The 22,056-nt window shown below is 42.0% G+C and overlaps 1 protein-coding gene and 3 long non-coding RNA genes across 4 annotated transcripts; all 4 read left to right on the forward strand.

Annotated features, from left to right (window-relative positions):
• Positions 1–2,900: 2,900 nt before the first annotated feature.
• Positions 2,901–9,484, forward strand: plagl2 (pleiomorphic adenoma gene-like 2). The gene is given in 11 exon segments (XM_034205041.1): positions 2,901–2,939; positions 2,941–3,024; positions 3,026–3,046; positions 3,048–3,146; positions 3,148–3,186; positions 3,188–3,699; positions 3,789–4,005; positions 4,007–4,087; positions 4,089–4,277; positions 4,279–4,319; positions 4,321–9,484. Coding segments are annotated over 11 exon segments (1,359 nt in total). The 5' UTR covers positions 2,901–2,903; the 3' UTR covers positions 4,361–9,484.
• A 3,589-nt stretch (positions 9,485–13,073) lies between these two features.
• LOC117539028 lies at positions 13,074–14,474 on the forward strand. The gene is made up of 4 exons (XR_004567929.1): positions 13,074–13,197; positions 13,659–13,861; positions 14,034–14,138; positions 14,307–14,474. It is a non-coding gene; the product is annotated as an uncharacterized LOC117539028 (long non-coding RNA).
• Positions 14,475–14,479: 5 nt separating this feature from the next.
• Positions 14,480–15,626, forward strand: LOC117539029. Its single transcript, XR_004567930.1, has 4 exons — positions 14,480–14,495; positions 14,581–14,722; positions 14,829–15,474; positions 15,613–15,626. It is a non-coding gene; the product is annotated as an uncharacterized LOC117539029 (long non-coding RNA).
• A 4,145-nt stretch (positions 15,627–19,771) lies between these two features.
• LOC117539049 lies at positions 19,772–20,737 on the forward strand. Its single transcript, XR_004567934.1, has 5 exons — positions 19,772–20,047; positions 20,155–20,196; positions 20,279–20,323; positions 20,402–20,463; positions 20,628–20,737. It is a non-coding gene; the product is annotated as an uncharacterized LOC117539049 (long non-coding RNA).
• The last annotated feature ends 1,319 nt before the right edge of the window (positions 20,738–22,056 follow it).

Below are 22,056 nucleotides of genomic sequence, written 5' to 3' on the forward strand. Positions count from 1 at the left end.
CTACATTTGCTATAGTCATCAAAACACAATTATTCCTGAATTTATCTATCTATTTATTTATTAAGTGATCAACTCAGACATGCAAATGTCTGGTTTAAACTTACGCTGAAACTGAAACGTTGTGTTATGTCAACAGATTCCATATAACTGTATTAGGTTAGTTGAAAGCAATAATATTAAGTTTGAATAAAAAATATTGTGTTCAACTTAATATAGTTGCTTTTCACTAACCTGATACAATTATGTGAAATTGGCATACACTTTATTCAATTCAACATCTCAGTTTTTCAGTGCAGTTATTTGAACTGCATTTATACATTTCTTTGAGTGTATAGATACATATATATATTTATGTTATTACTTGTTGATATGTAGATGTGCACTAACAGGATTGCTTTTGTACTTGTACAATGACAATAAAGGAATTAACTTCAGATACATTTTTGCCACAAGCTTGGAAACGGCTTTTAAAGCATGTTCTTTCTATCACACAGCAGATTTTGGCTTACCTCGATGTCCCCGCTGGATTATTGGCTCTTCCTGTGAGCTGTTGAGCATCTTCTTTTTTTTCTGACCATACCCCCCCCACTCCTACGTTGAGCCTGGGGGAGCCACCAGTGGGTTTTCATGGCTGCGGCACTCTAGGGCTGCCATGGCAGCTGCTGCCGCCGATGCCTCACACTGTTTTACCGCACTGACGCCGGAGGAAGAGGGACGACGGACCGCCAAGCTGTTTGGGAGCGCCCCGCTGCCAAGGATAGAGAGAGAGAGAGAGAGCGAGAGAGAGGGGGAGAGAGAGAGAGAGGGAAGGAGGAGAGGGAGGGAGAGCGATGTGAGTGTCTGGTGTGCGGGGCCCTGTTGGCCTCACAGGAGAAGCTCCGGCTCCACGCCCTGAGTCACACGGGAGGAGAAACCCTTCCACTGCTCACAGCCACACTGCCCCAAGGCCTTCAGCTCCAAATTACAAACTCTTCAGGTACTGACCGCCCCCCCATACCGCTCAGTACCACTCACATCCTTTAAATGCAGAATTAAATGGCTATATAACTTTCTCAGAATCCCCAATGAGCAGCTTAAAAAGGCTATTATCTTTTACTCAAATTCAGAGGTGGGGAGAAGTACTCATATATTGTACTTTTAGTAAAAGTACTCATATCTTGTACTTTTAGTAAAAGTAATCAGATCTTGTACTTGAGTAAAAGTAGAAGTACCAGAGTGCAGGAATACTCTGTTCCAAGTAAAAAGTCCTGCATTCAAAATGTTCCTCAAGTAAAAGTATAAAAGTATTCTCATCAAAATATAGTTAAAGTATCGACAGTAAAAGTAGTCATTGTGCAGATTGGTCCATTTCAGAATAATATATATGATATGTTTTATAATGATTGATCATGAAAGTGTTCTCAAAGCTGGTAAAGGTGCAGCTAGTTTGAATGACTTTGTATACTGCAGGGTAGCTGGTGGATTTACTCCAGGTGGAACTAAAGTCTGATTCAACACTTGGTTAGATTTCACATCATTCATCCAGATCTGTGAAGTAACTAAAAGTATTAAATACATGTAGTGGAGGAAAAGTACACCATGTACCTCTGGAACTGTAGTGGAGTAGAAGTACAAAGTAGAAGAACATGGAAATACTCAAGTAAAGTACAAGCACCTCAAAATTGTACTTAAAGGTGGGGTAGGTAATTCCCTTCAGAAACACTTGTTGTTATATTCCATGGAATGCTCTTAACATCCCGATAGCAATGAATATCTGAAGTGCTTTGACAACAAATCCATAAAAAATGTCACCTGTGGAAGCCGTGGTGCTGTAAAAAGCACGACCAATCATCTGAGCCGGCCCGGCTAAAGTAACTGGATGGCCTACCTGCCTGTCAGCCTTCCATCTGTGCACAAACTTATCTCGTGCCCTCATTGGTCATGTGCGCGTTCGTGTGTGTTGGAGGAGGGGCTCTGTGAGGAAGTCTGAAGGAAGAGGCAGATTTTTTTCGGCTGCGTACTTTCAAATTCCAGCGCACTCGAGCTGGTTTCTCCATTCTTACCTCCCCTAGCTTTAAGTCCAGTACTTGAGTAAATGTACTTAGTTACTTACAACACTGCTCATATTTAATCCGTATGAACCTGGAAAAAGAGGGACTTGATTTCAGGAAACATTAACTGAATCTGAGGTTTATCTTATCCACCATTGCCTTTAGGTTAATATAGATACAATTACTGATTGTCTGTAAAAGCGTAGCTTACAGAAACAATCCCACTGATTTCTGGGTTTTGGTGTCTTTCAGCTGTTGTTTTGGTTTTGCAGGCCACAACTTGACTGTTTCAGTCCACTACTTACCCTGCTCCAAACACACAGACAGGATCAGTGAGTGGAGTGTGAGGCTGCTAAACACAGATACTGCCTCCCGTAGGCTGAGACCAAAGTCAGAGCTAAAAGGAGGGTAAATAACGGACACACTTTTTTTGGCAAAGTTTTTTTAAACCTGATATTAACCATACCCGAGTACACATGAATTGTACTCAAGAGCACAGCCAAATCTAACCCCAGGGGGGGGGACACAGTGTTCACACTAATAAAGCAAACTGGACTTTGGGGTGGAGTGTTCTCAGACCTGGGACAGGGTTCCAAATGTGAAAGTCTCAAACTCATTAACATATAGGATGTTTGGAGTCCTGTGAATCACAGGATGTGGTTTTTAAAACCCACTTTGGGTCCTGGATGCAAACCACTATGACTCATGTATGTATAAATGGACCCGAGGGAGGAATTCCTGCCCCACTTTAGCATGCACACTGCTTGTGACTGCACAACACATGTGGCAAAAGGACAAGGAATGTGTAACTTCTCCTAAAACACCCCAACCATTTACTATGTATTTCTTTCTTCTTGTGGTCCTTCGCAGGATATGGCCACACACTCTCCACAGAAGACCCATCAGTGTTCGTTTCTGTGAAAAAATGTTCCACCGCAAAGACCACCTGAAGAACCACCTGCAGACCCATGACCCCAACAAGGAGGCCTTTCAAGTGTGAGGAGTGTGGGAAGCACCTACAACACCAAGCTAGGGTACAAGCGCCATGTGGCCATGCATTCTGCCACGGCGGGGGATCTCACCTGTAAAGTGTGCATGCAGAGCTACGAGAGCACCCCCCATTCTGTTGGAGCACCTCAAAAGCCACTCCGGGAAGTCTTTCAGGCGGCACCAAGGAGAAGAAGCACCCGTGTGATCACTGTGACCGTCGCTTCTACACCCGGAAGGACGTGAGACGACACATGGTGGTGCACACAGGCCGAAAGGACTTCCTGTGCCAGTACTGTGCCCAGCGCTTCGGCAGGAAGGACCCACCTGACCCCGACACGTGAAGAAGAAGCCACTCTCAGGAGCTGCTGAGGATCAAGACGGAGCCCCCTGACATGTTGGGTCTTTTAGCCTCTGGGTCTCCACCCTGCTCTGTGAAGGAGGAGCTCAGCCCCATGATGTGCGGCATGGGGCCCAACAAAGACCCCATGATGGGCAAAACCGTTTCACCGGTGGGGCCCCTTTTTTCAATGGGCATGTACAACCCCCACCATCTCCAGACCATGTCTAATACTGGGGGGGGTCACCCTCACCCGTCCCTGATGCCCAGTCCGTTGTCTGCAGCTATGGGCATGGGGTTGTCACATGGAAACCCCTGGACCTCTTCACCCACACTCCCACCACCACCACCATACCACCCACCACCCACCACCACCACCATTCCCCCCCGCTGCCCACACACCACCAGTCTCCGGGTCCCCAGCAAGCCCACAAATACCAGCTGGGATCTACCTCATACCTGCTGGACAAGCCCTTGAAAGTGGAGATGGAGAGCTTCCTCATGGATCTGCAGAGCGGCTCTCCGGGCCCGCTCCACTCTGCAGACCCTCACTCTGCTGCCTCACCCCCCAAGGATGGCCTGGAGCCCACCTCGGGCCTGGTGGACGAGCTCTGCGGGGACCACCTCCTGTCCAAGAGCCCTGCGGGTGCTCGCTGAGTCTCTGTGTGCTGCTAACATGGACTTCTCCCACCTGCTGGGGTTCCTGCCCCTTAACCTGCCTCCATACAACGCCCTCCATGAGCACGGGAGGGCTGGTGATGGGCTACAACATCCGCGACCCCCCCTCGTCTTCCTCCTCCTCTTCCTCATCTCTGCACGCTGCCGAGCCCCACGCTGCAGCTGTCGTCACGGCACCTTTTACCTCTTTGCAACCGCAACCTCAGGAGCACCAGAGCTCCGGTGGGGTTCTGGGCCTCGGACCCCCTGCACCACCTCCCACCGGTGTTCAGCTCCAGCTTTAGCAAACCACACACTGCCTCGCTTCCACCAGGCCTTCCAGTGAGAGCCGGTGGATATATCTGGGGCTTGTTGGTTTGTTTTAAAGAAGTTGGAGAATCATAATAAATGAAAACACGGATGAACACTTAGAAGCCTTAAATGAAAGTGCACAAAAGCTTTTGATTGAGCCTTAAAAGGAAGTTAAACCTCAAAGGAGAAGAAAGAAAAAAGAAGTTGAAGCAGCTTTTATTTGGGCGTCCCCCCCCCCCCCCTACCCTATCCTATAGTTATAACCATGTATTAAACCATCCTTTTTATTTCCATTTACTTCCCTTTTATCCCCCTCCCATCCCCTATTAGTAGTATAGAGGGCAGGATCATCGGTAGGCCAAAAGGCGTGGTACTGCCATACTTTAGGTAATAATATAAAAAAAAATTGAAGATAATTTTTAGTGAAGATTATCTGTCTTGTTGTGACCCAGAAAAAAATATAGATTGAAGTGGATATTTTGTTTTACTTTCTTTTTCTTTTCCAAATGTAAGAAAATGGTAGAATGTGTCTCATCTTGAGTTTTGAACCTCCGCCTCTAATAACCTAAACGTCATGAACAGTGCAGAGAGCCCCCCCCTCTCCTCCCAGTGAAGGAATGGAGAGATTTAGACATTTAAACAATGATTGAACTTAAACTTTAAAATCCTCCTCCAGACAGCCTGAGTAGAGCCACAAACCCCTTCTGCCTCTAAAGTGCCTTTTAAACCATGAGATGATCCCCTATGATTGACTTTTACCTGTCACGTCTGATGCGCTTCCTAGAGTCCAGTCAGTTTAAATGAAAATAGGTCACTAAAATGAACTATTAACTATATCCTATTAAACTCGGTCACACACATTTATAAGAAAAAAACAAAGAAAGAATCGTGAGTAAAAGTGTGTGTTGGAAATGATTGTAATATCATGCTGGCTCAAGAGAAGCACTTTTTTTTTAACCATTAGGAATCTCCTTCCTCGTGACTTCCGGAGGTTTCCACAGATGTTCTCCTCACTCTCCTTCCTTCACCTGTCTCCATCTAACAGTTATCTATAAAAGCTCCAATGAGAATAATGCATATCGATAACTTGGCTGCCCAACATACCTACAAATATATTTTTGGAACAAACACATCTTTAGGCAGTCTTCTTCAAAAGCTGCATTCATCATGGTAATGATGAACCCTGACATATGTGAATGGCAAAAACAACAAGAGAACTTCAGTGACAGATGAGTCAAAATGTGTTAAAGAATGTTATTGCAGTGTACGAAATATCTCAAAATGAATATTATTATTGCTTTTATCTCAGTAAGGTGTATTTTAGGTAGACATATTTAAACTAAGTGATGATGTTTTTTGATGTCTGGCAGGTTTACATTTGTCTGTATCTTGCGTTTGTTTTGATCAAATGGATGAAGTATTAGCTTTTTCCCTTAAGCTTTCTCTGTCATATCCAATCTTTACCTTTACATGTACTTGAGTTAGTGTAGTGGAATCAGAACTAGTCTTCTATAGAAGGCTGTTAGTGGCTGAATAATCAACTAGGATTTGAGTTGGATAGATTGTTGGGATGCTCACATGGTCGGGGCCTGTGGAATATGTAACTGTGCTGTGGTGAGTCCCACTGCGATCCCAGTGGATTCTTGGAGTTTAAATCCTCACCAACCAATCATCTTCAGCCTATATAAACCTGAGCCCAAAGTTAACCTAACTAACCTAACGTTCTGTCTGTGGCAAACTGAAAGAACTGAAACGTTCACTTTAATTAAATGTAATATGTCAACAGATTACACATTATTAGTATTAGGTTAGATGAAAGCAATAATATTAAGTTGAACCAATTTTTTTTTAATTTAAAGTTAATATTATTGCTTTCAGCTAACATAGTACAGTTTTGTGAAATCTGTTAACATAACACAATTAAAGTCAACGGTTGAGTTTTTTCCAGTGAACAGCTCCATCTGGGACACTCCCTTTAGTGTCTTTGCAGGCGTCCAAAAGGCCCCTTGGCTCACTCTGCCTTCAGCAGTCGTCACGCCACAGCCCCCGATCGCCATTACATGTTAAACAAAGAAAAACAGGAAAACACAGCACATACAAATTCAAAATAAAACACATTGCTGCTTTTAGCTACGGTTGCTGATGGACGACAACTGTAGACCACTAGAACATTTCAATTTGTTTGCAAGATGGACAGCGAGCTGAAAACATGCACAACAGAACCATCATCCCCGGGAACCCTATCCCCCCCCAACCCCCCCTGTACTCCCCTCCTCTCTCGCTGCTTTGTAGAGTCAAAGGTAAAGGGTCTGAGAAGGCGATACATCCAGAGGAACGCAGTCACCGAAATTCCCAGGCTTTGACATTCAAAGTGCGGGGGGGGGGGGGGGGGACATGACTGACTGGCAACCTGGGTTATTGCTTCGTAGTCATATATTTGTTTTGTTTGTTGTCATATGATATATTATTTTCTGTTTGTTTTAAAACAGGACCTCAAAAAACAACACAACACATCACCTCATTTTTATTTGTTTTATTTTTTCTTACCAAAACCTGGGGAGAAGAAAACTACATTTTTGCCACAGTTGCTTGTTACAAAAATGCTACAAGATGTTTTTATACTGTAGGATATGAACCCACCGACCATGAACCTTATCTCTAAAGTTATACATTTTATGGTCCAAGTTCTGAACTAATCGGAATTTGACTCATATTTGTCTCCCCCCTGGAAAGTCATTATTTTGATCATGACTTGTAAGATGATTACAACTTTTTATTGATTCTAAATAAATTAGCTAATGTCACCTTTATGAGAATTACATGATGTAGCATATACGTATATAAAAAGGCAAGATTTACATTTAAATTGTTATCAATTTAAAAAAGGTGTTTTTTAGATGGAGCCACATTTGTAGCAATCAAATTGAGCATTTATACTTTTTTCACAAATATGAAATAAATCCTAAAAAATGTAAATGAAAGAAAAGCATTTGGCATGTATTACGTTTGTCCTCCCCTGGGTTTCTGTGAGCTAATCTGAATTCTAGCACTTTCAACCTTTAAAAAAAGAGTATTTTTTCTTTTAAAATTCAGCTTATATGTTCATGTGTTTTTTAATTTTGTATTGATCCTGTATATGTATGTGCCATTAGTTTGATGTGTAGACTTGATCAACCTTTGTGTATTTCTCTTCTCCAAACGAATAACAGTATTTTTGATAGATCTTTCACTAATATCCTTTTTAAATAAGAGCCCCTCTCCTCTCCTCTCCTATCTTTCTTTCTTTTTTGTTTTGGGGTAACCAGCTTTGCTTTCTCTCTCATAAATATCTAATCAAACTCTACAGCCAAGTGTGTGAAAAGAACAGCCACACCATTTCTGAGTGGGGGGGAAACCAGACCGTTGTCAGTCAAATGTCAAAGCCAACAGCCTGACCACAGCCTGCCTTTAAACGCTGTTGCAATTTGCACCCATCTGCACGCCACTTTTAGACAGTGTAACTGAACGAAATCCAGACATGAATAACCCCAAACTTAGCACTTAAAGCCGCAGCCATGGTCACTGAGCTGTTGTCGCCAAAGGAACAACTCCAGCCTCAAATGACTCATATGTGTGCCTTTAAATTAATGGAACTAAACATACTTGTAGATATTTTAAGACAACAGTGAAAAACGTAGAAAACGTATAGTCAGGCTGTGAAACACTGATATCATTGTCCCACCTGAGCTCATTAGGGACGCCTTGCAGAACTGTCACAAGAGTGAGTAAACCAGGACTGGGGTGAATTGAATCATTAAAAGATCCTTCTAGTAAAAACAAACAACACAAAGACAGGCCCTGTTTAAGGAATCGATCTGTATGGAAGTCCATTTCTGCCAAATCAAGTTAAAAAACAATCACTACGCAAAGTTACGTGAGATCAAAAACGATGAATTATGCTTGATCACAAATAATCCACCATCCATAATTAAGACTTTGTAAGTGAAGATGTTTTACTATCTGGTAAACTTTTTTAAATAACCTCGAACAATTACTTTTTCTTTCTACCATTTAAGGGAACATTGAAAAAATATCCTAGTAAAACCTTTCTTCACTTATTTTTAAGCCTTAATGTAATTTTTGAGTTATAATTTTAACTTCTATTTCCTTACAACTACTACATAATGTGCATACATACAAGATTATTACTTGACTCAGTTATTTGAAATGCAATTTGACTCTCTCCATTATAATGTCATAACTATGTCATAATTGTGACTTTTATCTTAGTTTTGAGTATCTCATATTGAACTTACCGTCATTATTTCTTTAGTAGTAGTCTTGATCTTTTTTTAAATATTTTTCTGGCAGATCTTGGCTTCCATAATGTTAGCTGACACTGAGAGGAGATTCCAAATGAGCACGAATTTATATATATATTTATATATATATGTGTTGTGTATGTGTGTATGCATGACCCTCCCCTGACTCAGAGATGTGTTCCTGTTCCTTGGCTTGGCTTGTAGCTCCATTACCTCGACCTGCCACCTACTAGGATGCACTTATCCTCACCTTTCCTCTTTACTACTAGGTGCAGAACACAAACATTTCTAAGGGAATTTGTCATCAGTTTAACTGATTTGACTTTATATAATGCTTGCCCTTTAATCTCCCTTTTGGCTTTTAGTAAGGAACTGGGTACTGTCTGATGCAGGCGACATCCACGTGCAGTTTTTATATATTTCTAGCTTATTTGTAAGTCTTGCATTCCAACCTCTTTGTGTAATCTCGTTAGTGACATAGCCCATTTTATTTGTATCACTTGCTATAACAGCCACCTCTGGAATAAAAAGGGTGAAAAAAGGTGAACGAAAATAGAATATTTGCATTCACTTACACTATTTTCTATAGCATGGAGTTTATCAACTACAGGGAGAATTATATAAATGATGTGCTTCGGAGAAAGAAAGAAAATGAGAAGTCTTTGCTTTTTTTTGTTACATATCTCACATGCAATCAGTTGCTGCAATGTAGAAGTGACAAGATTTGTATATTGGTTGATCCAAAGAGATGATGAACACAACAGAAGTATTTACTTATTGTACAGTACAGTGTATCTTTGACTTGTCATGTGTTATGTTGAAATGATTAAAAGACAAACCAGCGGTTTCACACTCTCTTCGCATTCTTTTTTGATTTTTGAACACTTTCTCTTTCTATCAATAGACATAGATCATTATTATTGTAAGATGGCCTAAGCCTTTTTTACACAACCATACCATAGAGGTGTGGAAGGTGAGCCCTCCTCTCAGAGAACATAAGAACAGCCGCGCCCCAGAGGTGGGGGACTCGAGTCACATGACTTGACTCGAGTCGCATATTTTTGGACTTGAGACTTGCTCTTGACTAACATTGATAAAATACTTGACTTGACTTTGACTTGGTATTCATGACTTGACCACATGACTTGAGACAGATTGACTCGAAAGGACTATACTTTTTTTAATTAAATATTTGCATTTGTTTTGTATTGTACGGAGCCCCTAAAGGGAAATGCTTTTACGCAACGCCTTCACTGTGTTTACTTTCATTAGAACAGCTGAAGAGCGACGCAGGCTGCTTAATTTTAACCACACACACCTCTACACACGCCGGCTGGAGCCGCCGCGGTCTGCTCCCCCCCCAAAACCCTCCTAACCTGCGAGGGGGCACTGAGCGTGCAGCTAGCACATCTCCACCGGCTGCTGGGTCGCCGAAGAAACGGTCAGCCTCCTCAAGCCAGGGCGCGGGGGTTCAGTAATGGTCGTGTTGGCCAGCGCCATCTGAACCCGGGGCGGCAAGTGGCCGCAGGAACGTCTCCACAAACAAAATCCGGGGATCTTGTCAGTTGACCATCAGTTTATCTATCGGTTTACATCTGTGTATATCTGCTTTTATTTATGGCTACTGATTATTATGTACTTTACTTATGTTAAGTATGATATAACATTAATATAGTTAAAGCATGTGTTTCTATTACCCACTATTGTTTTTTAACTTCTTTCAGAGTTCACCATTGCTAGATGTGTGTCTGAAGTGCCGCCTCAACTAGCACTTCCACTGTGCCTATTGTCCCAGCCTACACTAATCAGAAGAGGACCAAATTCACCAAGCACCTCTCGGTCACAGTGTGTTGGACAAATCAATAACTGGAACCCTGCAAACTCTGGTGGCACCACAGACAATCAAGACACCGCAAGGTAACCTGCAGACTTCGGTGGCAACCACCGACAGTCAAGACCCCGCAAGGTAACTTGCAGACTCCAGTGGCACCACCGACAGTCAGACACCGCAAGGTAACCTGCAGACTCCTGTTGGCACCACAGACAGTCAAGACCCCCGCAAGGTAACTTGGCAGACTCCAGTGGCACCACCGACAGTCAAGACACCGCAAGGTAACCTGCAGACTCCTGTGGCACCACCGACAGTCAAGACACCGCAAGGTAACCTGCAGAACTCCTGTGGCACCACAGACAGTCAAGACCCCGCAAGGTAAACCTGCAGACTCGGTGGCACCACCGACAGTCAAAACTCCAGTGGCAGTCGAAACACTGCAAGCCAGGGAGGCAATTGCCCAGCCACCTCCTTTTGCACATGCAAAGAAGCCCACAGATCTTCCTCTTGCTGAGCAACACAAAAAAAGAGACGTTGTTAAATGTGAGCAATGTAATTGGAATTGAAGACATTTTTTTTTGAGAACTCATAAGAAGGAAACACACAGATCATTTGGACAACATTTCTGAAGACCGTTATCTCAGGTCACAGTGTGTAGATGTTAAAAGAGGGATCTTTGCTGTGGAGAAGTCTTTCCATGGCCCAGCAACCCCCAGTTCCTTTCATCAAAAATACTTGGTCACAAACACAGAGGTCAGAGTGTGAGGTTGATCAGTGTAATTGAAATGCAGACTTTGCATTTAGAAGTGGTCTCCTCCCATTTGAATGTCACCACCATTCGGTCCTTGTGCTTTTGTCCTCGTGCCAATGTACCAAATGTTGCTCTGACTGAAAAGGAACTGTGTGTAATGGTTCAAAACCATTGGTTTGGGGAAAATCGTAAAAAAGAACTTTTAAAGAAACAAGAAGATGCTAAAGTGGAGGATCAGCTCTTCTAACTGTTGGTTAGACGAAGTTGCATATCTCTGTTTTTGAACCTTCAGTGTCATACTACAGCAGGCTTGGAAGGGTAGTTGTGGCATATGACACAAATAAAAACACTTGGCATTGCCCTTGTACGATTTCCAAAAAGTCATGCATCCACAAGGCTATAGGCAAATGGCATCTTTTTTGAGACAAGGAGGGACCTATTCAAAAGAGTTAAGAGTACAGAAGAGTACAGAAGAGAACTCTTGAATGAAGGCCAACTGAAGCACTCTGACAAAGAAAATTACCCAATCACTGACAGAGGTATTGAAAGGATTTTGAAATACATCACGTCTCACAAAAAAATACCACCTGAACTTCCCGTGACACTGGTTGCAAACTCCAGAAATGAAAAGGCTTCACTTGGATTTCCAAAGCATCTTGTTCCTGCTGAGGTCACTTGCAAGGAATGTGTTGAACAGAGTGTCCTCAGCGACCCCCAGTTGATCACCAGTAAAGCGAGGATTTTAACATGCTCTGGCATAGTTGAAGGTCAGTGACATTGCATGGATGCTGTAGCCTACTTGATAACTAATGATAGCAATTTGTTTTGCTTTAAAGTGTATTGCTGAAACACAATTCACATAATGTATTTTTTAGGGCTGTCAGTCGATTAAAATATTTAATCGCGATTAATCGCATGATTGTCCATAGTTTATCGCGATTAATCGCAAATTAATCGCACATTTTTGATCTGTTCTAAATGTACCTTAGAGGAATATTTTTCAAGTTTTTAATACTCTTATCAACATATGAGTGGACAAATATGCTTTATGCTAATGGTTATTATCATTTGAACAATGACAAATATTCTCATGAATATTAAACACAACAACCTCTGAACATTACAAATATTCTCCTCCATTCAACCGGGAACCTCTCTCATTCAATAATACAATACAACTTGTGTGTGTTGTGTGTGTGTGGTGTGTGTGTGTGTGTGTGTGTGGTGTGTGTGTGTGTGTGTTGTGTGGTGTGTGTGGTGTGTGTGTGTGTGGTGTGTGTGTGTGTGTGTGTGTGTGTGTGTGTGATGGATCGTTGGAGCTCTGTGCAGCTCAAGGCATATGCTCGAACGGGAGCTGCCTGGACGCTGCAATCATGTTGCACTATCCGTGCTGAGTGTGCTGACTTTTCGTACAATGTCCCGCTGTCTGGCCTTCCTGCATAAAGTCAAGTGCTCGGCGCAGTTGTGGCGAAATGTCGCTCCTCTGTTTTCATTTAAACAACTCCATATCCGTTAGCGCAGCTAGCTAGCACCAGATGCTAACAACAACAATGCACGTAAGGTCTCTCTCTCGCTCGCTCGGGCCACACATACACACACCCTCCCGGTCCTCCCAACAGCCAGTCGGTGCCTGCCGGTGAGCGTGGAAGTGTTGTCAGCTTGTAGATGGTATTTTAAACTCGATGCGCTCTGAAACTACGGGGCGGCCGAGGAAAAAAAATACACATGCGTTAATCGCGTTAAAATAATTAGTGGCGTTAATTTTTTTTTGCGTTAACGCGTTATTAACGCGTTAACTTGACAGCCCTAGTATTTTTATATGACATGTAGGCTACATTTGCACTTTCAGGCATATCGACATACAAAAGACATGTCCCAGTTGCGGTATGGTCTACCGCTATCAGGAGTGGCAGGATGGAATCCACAATTTCGATAACCACATGATGCTCTCTCTACATGTGTGCCTTACTTTAAGAAATGCATTACAGGTTAGGCTTTTTGATTTCTATCAGTATACACATTATCTACGTAATCAAAACAGGCAAATTTGTATCGGCAGAAAAAAAGGTTATTTCAGATTTATTGATTTTACAATCGACTTTATGCTGAAAAATAGGGCTGCAACTAATGATTATTTTCATTGTTGATTAATCTGTCGATCAATTTCAACAGTTGTTTGGTCTATAAAATGTCAAAGAATTGTGAAAAATGTTGATCAGTGTTTCCCAAAGCTCAAGGTGAGGTCCTCAAATGTCTTGTTTTGTCCACAATCCAAAGATATTCAGGTTACTGTCAGAGGACTAAAGAAAGCAGAAAATATTCACATTTAAGAAGCTGGAATCAGCTTTTTTTTTTTTAAATGACTCCAATTAATTGATTAATTGAATAGTTTGACTAATCGATCTATCGTTGCAGCTCTACTTAAAAATGTCTCTTCCTCTTTTCTCAGACCCACACTGCAGTTAGCCGTGTAATTGGGATTATTGAGGCAACTGAGGGAGAGTCCTTCCCTAACAAGGAGAAGGTGCTACAGGTGTATCTCTCCTTTGAAGCCCTCTCTGAACATGACTACACATATGCCTGTGTTTCATGGGTATCACCCTGTAACAGTTGTCATGGATCTTCATAAGAAGGGCGTTTTCAGTATGCCTGGTAAAAAGCTTAACTGAGTTGAATTTTCTATACAATAGAAATAAGTCAATCATAACTGAAATACATTGCAAGATCTCAAAGCTTTTTAAAAGTGTTGTAGCAGTGGTTTATCGTGTTTTGTTCAGTTTTGGTTTTTACATTTTCAGTTTCATTCAACTGATTTTCTTCTCAGTCAGTGAAATCCAAAATCCACCTCAGCAGTATGATGGTAGAGTCAATGTGAAAGACTTCTGGGATGCAGTGACTATGGAAATCCTAAGCCGTGGTTTCTATCCCAGTAAGTTATCTGTATCATCAGTTTTAAAGCAAGGAAATGCTGTGAAATGGTATTTCAACACTAGATCACACAATCTAGGGCAATTTGCTGATGCATCCTGGAAGTTATGATTCTATGGAAAAAAGTAAATTACACTTTATATACTTAAATGTTTGACATATATTTCAGGTGACGGCAAGAATCCTTTCATTGTCCGTCCAAGTTATCAAAACTGGGCACCGTGGATTGGACAGCATACCAGACAGTCAGATATTGTGTTCAACACGGAGTATGCCAAGATCCATGTGCCAGATGTCTCCACTGATGCGGACGAGCGGGTGACAGAAGAGCGACTGGCTGATGGTGTTAAACCTAAAGGTAGATCCAGAACCTCTATCTACCTACCTGATACAATTTTAAATGTAATGCGAGTCAGATGCATCTACTTTTCATGTCAAAATAGGTAGCAGAGGTTAGGGCTCTATGTAAGCAGTGTGGCCTCGACAGCAAGGGCTCTAAGATGGACCTTGTCCTTCGTCTTCGTGAGAAAATGGCCAGCAGGACGACATATAATAAAGTGTTTGAGAAAGTCTGGGGTGCCTCTGGTTAGTGATCCCATCAGCACATAATTATGTCTTATGCTAGCTTGTCTAAATCAAATTGCATGATTACCATTTTACCAAGTTTACTGAGGATTTTCTTTCTTTCTAGGTGGTTGGGCTGTAGTAATGTGCCCATGTGGAGTCGTGTATTCTGTAAAGTTTAATCTCAGAGCTGAGAGTCCCAGAGACTTCACTGACATGCTTCTGTCATGGAAACATTTTCCAAATGTTACAGTGTATGACTACGCAAGGGGGCTGGCCAGTCATGCCAACTGCCGACAACCACTGGATCCTCCCTTCCATCCACATGAGGGGAGGTTACTTCCTCCCTCACCAAAGAACATCAAACTGGCTGCAGAGAGAAAGCTTAGGGTAGATGGCATGGCTTAAGCACAGGAAAGAGGAAGAGGACAAGGACTGCCATCCAATCACTGGATCGTCTGATCATTATGCTTTGCTTGATGTTTTCCATCAATGCAACAGCAAAGATGACAGGGATCTCCTTCGGAGAATTGAACTTGTTCCAGAGCTTGCTGGGCACATTAACAGCCAGTGTACTGAGCAGTTATTCTCCGGGATGCGGAAAAACAATTATTTCCTTAATATGCTCACACCCTCTGCACACATCTTCCTACAGAGGAATATCTTGCACCTCTACAATGTGGACCGAAATAACAAAGTGAAAGAACAGTTCAAGAAAATTGTGGGAAGCAATACTGCGTTTAGCCTTGATGTTAATGGAAGAATCACCTTGGGTAATCATGAAAAGCTTGCTCTGTGTGCATGTAATTGTGTATTCATCTAATATGGTCTATGTATTTGAAATTGATAGAGGATACACATAGTGCATGTGGTTATCTATGACAGTCTTGGTATTCTTTTCTCAAATGAAGGGCATCAAAGCAAACCATGTCCTGGATGTAGGAAGGGCCAGATCCATTGGCAGCATGGTAAGCAAGTACCATTGTCTTGAAGTGGATTCTAGCAGTTACCGGAAGCCAGTGAAGGGAGCGGAGGAGCGGCGTGGTGTGGGAGAATTTAGGAAGGTTGAAGACCAGACGAGCCGCTGCATTCTGGATGAGCTGCAGAGGTCGGATGGCACATGCAGGTAGACCAGCCAGGAGGGAGTTGCAGTAGTCTAGGCGTGAGATGACGAGAGACTGGGCCAGAACCTGCGTCGCTTTCTGTGTCAGCTGGGGACGTATCTTCCTGATGTTGCCATTTTTCTCTTCTTTTACAGATCCTAAACAGCTGCCTCAAGGTCATAGAGAAGCTGGCCAATGACCAGGTAGTGAAGTTGCATACATTTTCCAATATAAATGTATCCCCTTCTGTTTATAATCTTTTCTGGACTGAAATAACAACTGTCTTACAGGGCATCAAAGTGTTCTCGGCAAACAGCTATGTCGTTCACACTTGGTTCATACCTATGAACCGGTACTTATGCGTATTATCATTATTATATTTTCTGGAATCATATGAGAATCACTGAATGTAAACTATTCATTTTACCATCTCTCCCAAGGATAAAGCAGACGATTTCCGGTGGATTCTGGTTCCTGTTCCCAGGGCCCAAGAGTTCAAAGCTTTTAATCTCAATCAGATCCGATCAGATTTTGAAATCCCATTTTTTGTGATCCAGGATCAGACAAGTCGGCCAAATGTTGTCCCTGGAGTTCAAAGCAATTCAGGATAGGATCAGTCTGTTCCAGATTACGATTTTTCAAGATGACTAGATCCTGAATATCAGTGCTTTAATCCTACCGATCGCCATCTAGTGGATATGAAAAAGAATACAAGGAAGACAAGAGACCACATTGCAGAGACATCTATAATGTTTAATTATATTTTTAAATACATAAAGGACATCAAATCATAATGAAATTGTAATTAAAAAAATACTCCCACTAGGGTAACAACAATAAAGCATTCATTCAAAGGCAGCTGGATCATCCAGGCGTGCTTTGAGGAGCTGAATTCTCAGTGAGGTTTCAGTTTGCTGAAGCCGGCACAGCTGTATTTGTTCTTCGGCCAGACGGATCTGCATCTCTGCCCTCTCCGTTTCACGGCTCAGCAGAGTCTCGTAGGCATCATCCCTCTCCGTGTCACGGCTCAGCAGAGTCTCGTAGGCATCATCCCTCTGCTCTGGTTTTCTGGTGCGCTTGCATTTTCTCTTTAGAGGTGGCTCTTGCAGTGTGTCATCAGGCCTGGCTGAAGGTCCAGCTTCTGGATCCACATGGGTCAGGAGGACCTCATCTTCAATGGTGTGTGTCACATCAGGTGCATTGACGACCTGAAATGAAAGTTTATCAATATACTTTATACCCCTTAATAAGATGATCACAAGCATGCAACCTGGAAAATTGTAGTACTAGGATGCTATGTAAGACATATAGCCATTGTAGTACTATGAAAATAACAATTATACAAGATAATAATTGTAGTTCTATAGGAACAAGGATAAAATCACACATACCTGCGACTCACGTTACAACGTTACAACGTACAACGTTTGGTATTCCATGTAAAGATTGTGACTGCTGACCACCAATGATATCAAGTACCACATCTGTGTATTGTCCCCTTTTATGTGGTTTGTTACCCGTCTGTGGGTTTTTAGCCTGGCTGTGGTCTTTGGTAGCTTGCTGCTTCAAATTCTTCCACCTCAACCTCACTTGGTCCACCGTCCTCTTGTGTCCAGATCCTGTGGCATTCACATTGTCTGTAACTTCCATCCATATTCCGCTCTTTACTTTAGTCGCTCCACCCTCTCTGTTAAAGCTACCAACTGGAGTCATAATTGTTCCTTACACCCTGCAGCAGTGCATGGGTCTCAGCAGATGTAAAATTAGGCCCCTTTTTGTCCATCTTTCCAACTCAATGGTTTGGTCAGGTCATCAATTAGTTGTATAGGTCTGGCCTTGCTATTAATTACATAATTAACCACAGGCCCTAACCAATCTGGACATTCATTCCAGGTGTGTATTTGCAATTAGTTGTTATTCAGAGACTGATGTAGGCCTACTGACTGAAACAACAGTCAGAACACAGTCATGGCAGGGATTGTTCACATCTTCCATGCTGGAAGGAGAGGTTACCGCCAAAGGGTCCACACCGAGCGCCCCAAACCTCTCCAACAGTACACAACAGAAGAACTGTACAATCGTTTTCGATTTGGACTTGATGACATCAACTACATTGCTGATCTGGTCAGGCCACAACTGCAGTGCAGAACCTTGCGGAGTCATGCTCTGACTTTAGAGGAACAGGTCCTCATTGCCCTGCGCTTTTACGCATGTGGAACATTCTATGAGGTCATAGCTGACAGCATGGGAGTCCACAGGACAACAGTGGGTGAAGTGGTGACAGCTGTGTCTGATGCACTGGCTCGCCTGCTGGATCACTTTGTGACTTTTCCCACTGATGGCCAGATTGCCAAAGTGAAGCAGAACTTTTTTCTTCTGGGAGACATGCCCAACACCATTGGGGTGATCGACTGCACCCATGTACATATTCAAGCACCTCGTCAGAGGGAGTGGGAATATGTCAACAGGAAAGGGAAGCACAGCATCAATGTGCAACTTGTGGGAGATGCTGACCTTGCCATCACCAACTGTGTTGTGCGATGGCCTGGGTCAGTCCACGTATCTTCAGAGAGAACCGGTTGTTCACTGAATTCCAAACCAACAGGCCACTCCTACCATGGGTGATGACACCTTTTCCCACGGCCAACACTCCCTCACAGATGCGCTACAACAATGCCCATGGAAGAACAAGGTGTGCCATTGAGCGCTTGAATGGAGTACTGAAGAGGCGTTTTGCACGCCTCAACTATCTGAGAGTGGAACCCCAAGGAGCATGCCAAATAACACTGGCTTGTATTGTGCTACACAATATCGCTGTCCATCGCAGAGTCCCCCTCTCTGACATCGATGATCCCCCAGAGCCCCTCGCACCTGCTGATGATCTAGGCCCCACCTATGGATTTCCCTCTAAATGAGAGACTGAGTGGTGGTGCAAGGCGAGATGCTATTGTCTGCAATTACTTTTGAAAGGTGATGACAGATGATGGACTTTTTTTGGTAGAAGATATTTTTAATTTAATCTAAATTAAATTTGTGATTGACAATCTTTGCTGTGATACTTTCATGAGCATAAACATTTATGTCATCAACATTTGGTTGAAAACAAAATAGGCCACCACAAAAAAAAAATGGAAAAATTAAATGTATTTCCCATGAAGGCTAAAAATTGTGTATTATTTCAGTTAACAAACTTTGCCATCTAATTTATATTGAAACATATTTTAAAATAAATTGTACAGTACATTTTGCTCTGGTAATCCACTGGAAATCCACCCCTCTGCTGGGATCAGGATAATCCAGTTTTTTGGGATCAAATTGATCCCAATCCTGTGTTGTCGGTTTGAACCCGTTTAGAAGATTTGATCCAGATTAAAGCATGGATTGGATTTCCTGATCTGATCGGATATCAAAGTGATCCTAATCCTGTTGTTTGGTTTTGAACTCCCCAAAAGATAAATCTGATCTGATCAGATAGGGATTAAAAGTTTTGAACTCTTGGGCCCAGGGCATTGGACAATATGTGTCAGTGATATGAATTTACTTATCTGTATTTCAAGCTAAACACAAAATATTACTAATTTCATCAATAAAGTATAACATCTTCTTATACTGTTACTGTCATTTCAAAATTAAGATAAGTATTTCAGCCCAAATTTTGTAATTTTGTGTTCTATTTGCTGTGGTAACTATTTTGTAGATAATGAAGCCACAAGAAAGGGAGATTTTTTTTAGATTCCCTAAATGGGACTGGCTTCCGTGATGAAAGCCAAATGGAAACATTGAGGTTTTTAAGCACAGAAATTATGTTCAGTTTTAAGGTTCTGTTCTTATATTTGGATTATTTTTGTCTATGGCTCTGTGTTCAGTTTTACATTTAAAAGATGACCTCAAGCATAAATTGACATGTTATTGAACAAAAGATTGGACTGAAACTGAGCATAAGACATTTAAAATGGGAATGTTCTGTTCCCACCCATTTATAAGCTTTCTTTTCTGTTTGTTTCCTTAAAATCAAGCTCTTGGTCAACCTGTTCGGCATTCCACTGTTGGTGGTTCTGCAGTTCTGCAGTGTTCAAAAGTTGGTGGTTCCACCAGTTTGACAATATTCAACCAGTTATATGTTCCAGTTTTCAATTTTCTTGAATGTCCTTGTCTAAACAGCTGTGTGTTATCCCCCATTAGACAAGTTGCTCTGCTTGTGTCACCTGGACCCTGGAGAGAATTCTGTGCAAACGACATTCAAGTTAGTAATTATGATGCACACTAATTGAGTTTGATTCCTGGATTCCTACACTGTGTGTGTGTATATGTGTATATCATGTATATAATCTCACCTTCTTCATGAAATAGGGCATACCAAGACAACAGGCCTGTGGGGTGTTTGTGCTCATGGTATGGCTCATCTGATGAATTTAGCAATCTTTTCTTTACAGTTTTGCAATTAGTGTGTAATGTTTTTTTTACTCTTGAACAGTATGCCCTCTACTTTGTGATGGAGTCAGCTTTTGATTTCAGTGAGGTAGGCCACAGAGATACACTTTTGATCAGTCCTTGTGGTGTTCCCTTTTCATTTTAATATGCATCTTTTTTTGCACAGTTGGACATGGAGCATTTAAGGAGATGGTGGTGCATGCTACTCATTGACAACTTCCCCGTGACGTAAGTATTCTTACCGTGACACATTTTGTGCATGTGTCATCTTGAATCTTTTATTGTATTGTTTTTATGTCTTATGAGGGCAAAAAAAAAAAAAAAAAATTAAATTAAACAATAAACCAGTTGTGTTTGTTAACAATTCCCATATCACTTGTTGTCACTGATAGATTCGAAGGCAGAAGATCAACCAAAAGACGATTGGAGAGGGAAGACTGCGAAGACAGTCCCAGGGTAAGTAATCATGATGACCCAGACCCACCCAAAAGAAGTAAAGTCGTAAAGGAAATGGCATTCTGCAGCGACTTTGGATGGGTATGTAGACTGTCATTTACTACTTAAAATCTCCATGGATGTGCTCCACAGCCATACAGCTTGTTGCTTCCACCTCTTATTCAAGGGGGCAATGTGTCATGATGCAAGTACAACTGTTTTACCATGCAGTAGTAATTCCTTTTATCTGGTGTCTTCCAGAAAAAGGACCCACTGGCAAAGACGGCTGCAGAAGAAATTCAGCTCTGAAGAGGAGGATGGAGTACGTGATAATCTGTTATACCTTACATGAAATTCACAGCACTTCCTTCTGTTCTTTTGCAGCGACTGGTAGAAAATGGCTGAATATATTTTGTACCACTGATTTAGATAGTGTTGCATGTGCAAGTTTGTGTGCGTCATAATTACACATTCAAAGCATCTTGTTGCAAATCAGCAGCAGCACTATAAGAATAGTAAATGTACAGTGTAGTAGCAATGCGTAAACTATTTCTCTTCTTCCCAGGAGAAGCACCCCTTTATAAGTAGTGCTATGGCGGCATCTCAGTGGTGCTCTGCAAAGAAAATGGGCGATAAAGTCATCCTGCCACAAATTCTTTCCATGGCCCCACTGGACAGAGAAGCAGCTCTCCATGACCTTGGTGAAGCCAGCAACCTGCGGGACGAAGACAGCTGGGAAGACAGGATGGACCCATTTATGTTCAGTTTCAAATTTGAGTCGGACTATTTAATGTTTTTTGAGCAGTGCATTGATAAAGAAAACCTTAAGGTTCATGCCTGTTTTGAAGAGCGCGGTTGAATGTTTGCATCAGCAAAGCCTTTCACTGTTGTATAGATTTTTTTTTATATACTTGGTTTGGTTTTTATATTTACTGTATTTGCTTTTTTGGTTCTGTTATCTTAATGATTGTTCTGTTATATGATAAATGTTGTAAATAATAAATGCTTTTTCTATCATTCTAGGAAATGCAGTGCAATGTATCATTTGAAATATATGGACTAGATACAGGCCCGGTTCCAGAACAAAATGTCTCAGGGTGCATCTGAGATTTGAGAGGGTGCAGTCGTAAAGTGCTATTTTTATAAGTGGGGAGTGGACCTAACACCCTCTAGGGGGGTCCTCACCTCCTATAGGGGGGTCTGGGGGCATGCTCCCCCGGGAAGATTTATTTGAAAATATTGAAGTTAAAAGCATCAATCTGGTGCACTTTGAGAGCAACATGAAGAGATCTATGGAAACTAGGGCTGCTCGATTATGGCAAAAATCATAATCTTGATTATTTGGGTCAATAATTGTAATTGCGATTATTAAATGCGATTATTCAT

This window comes from Gymnodraco acuticeps, unplaced genomic scaffold, assembly GCF_902827175.1.
Source record: "Gymnodraco acuticeps unplaced genomic scaffold, fGymAcu1.1, whole genome shotgun sequence".
Classification (NCBI taxonomy): domain Eukaryota; kingdom Metazoa; phylum Chordata; class Actinopteri; order Perciformes; family Bathydraconidae; genus Gymnodraco; species Gymnodraco acuticeps.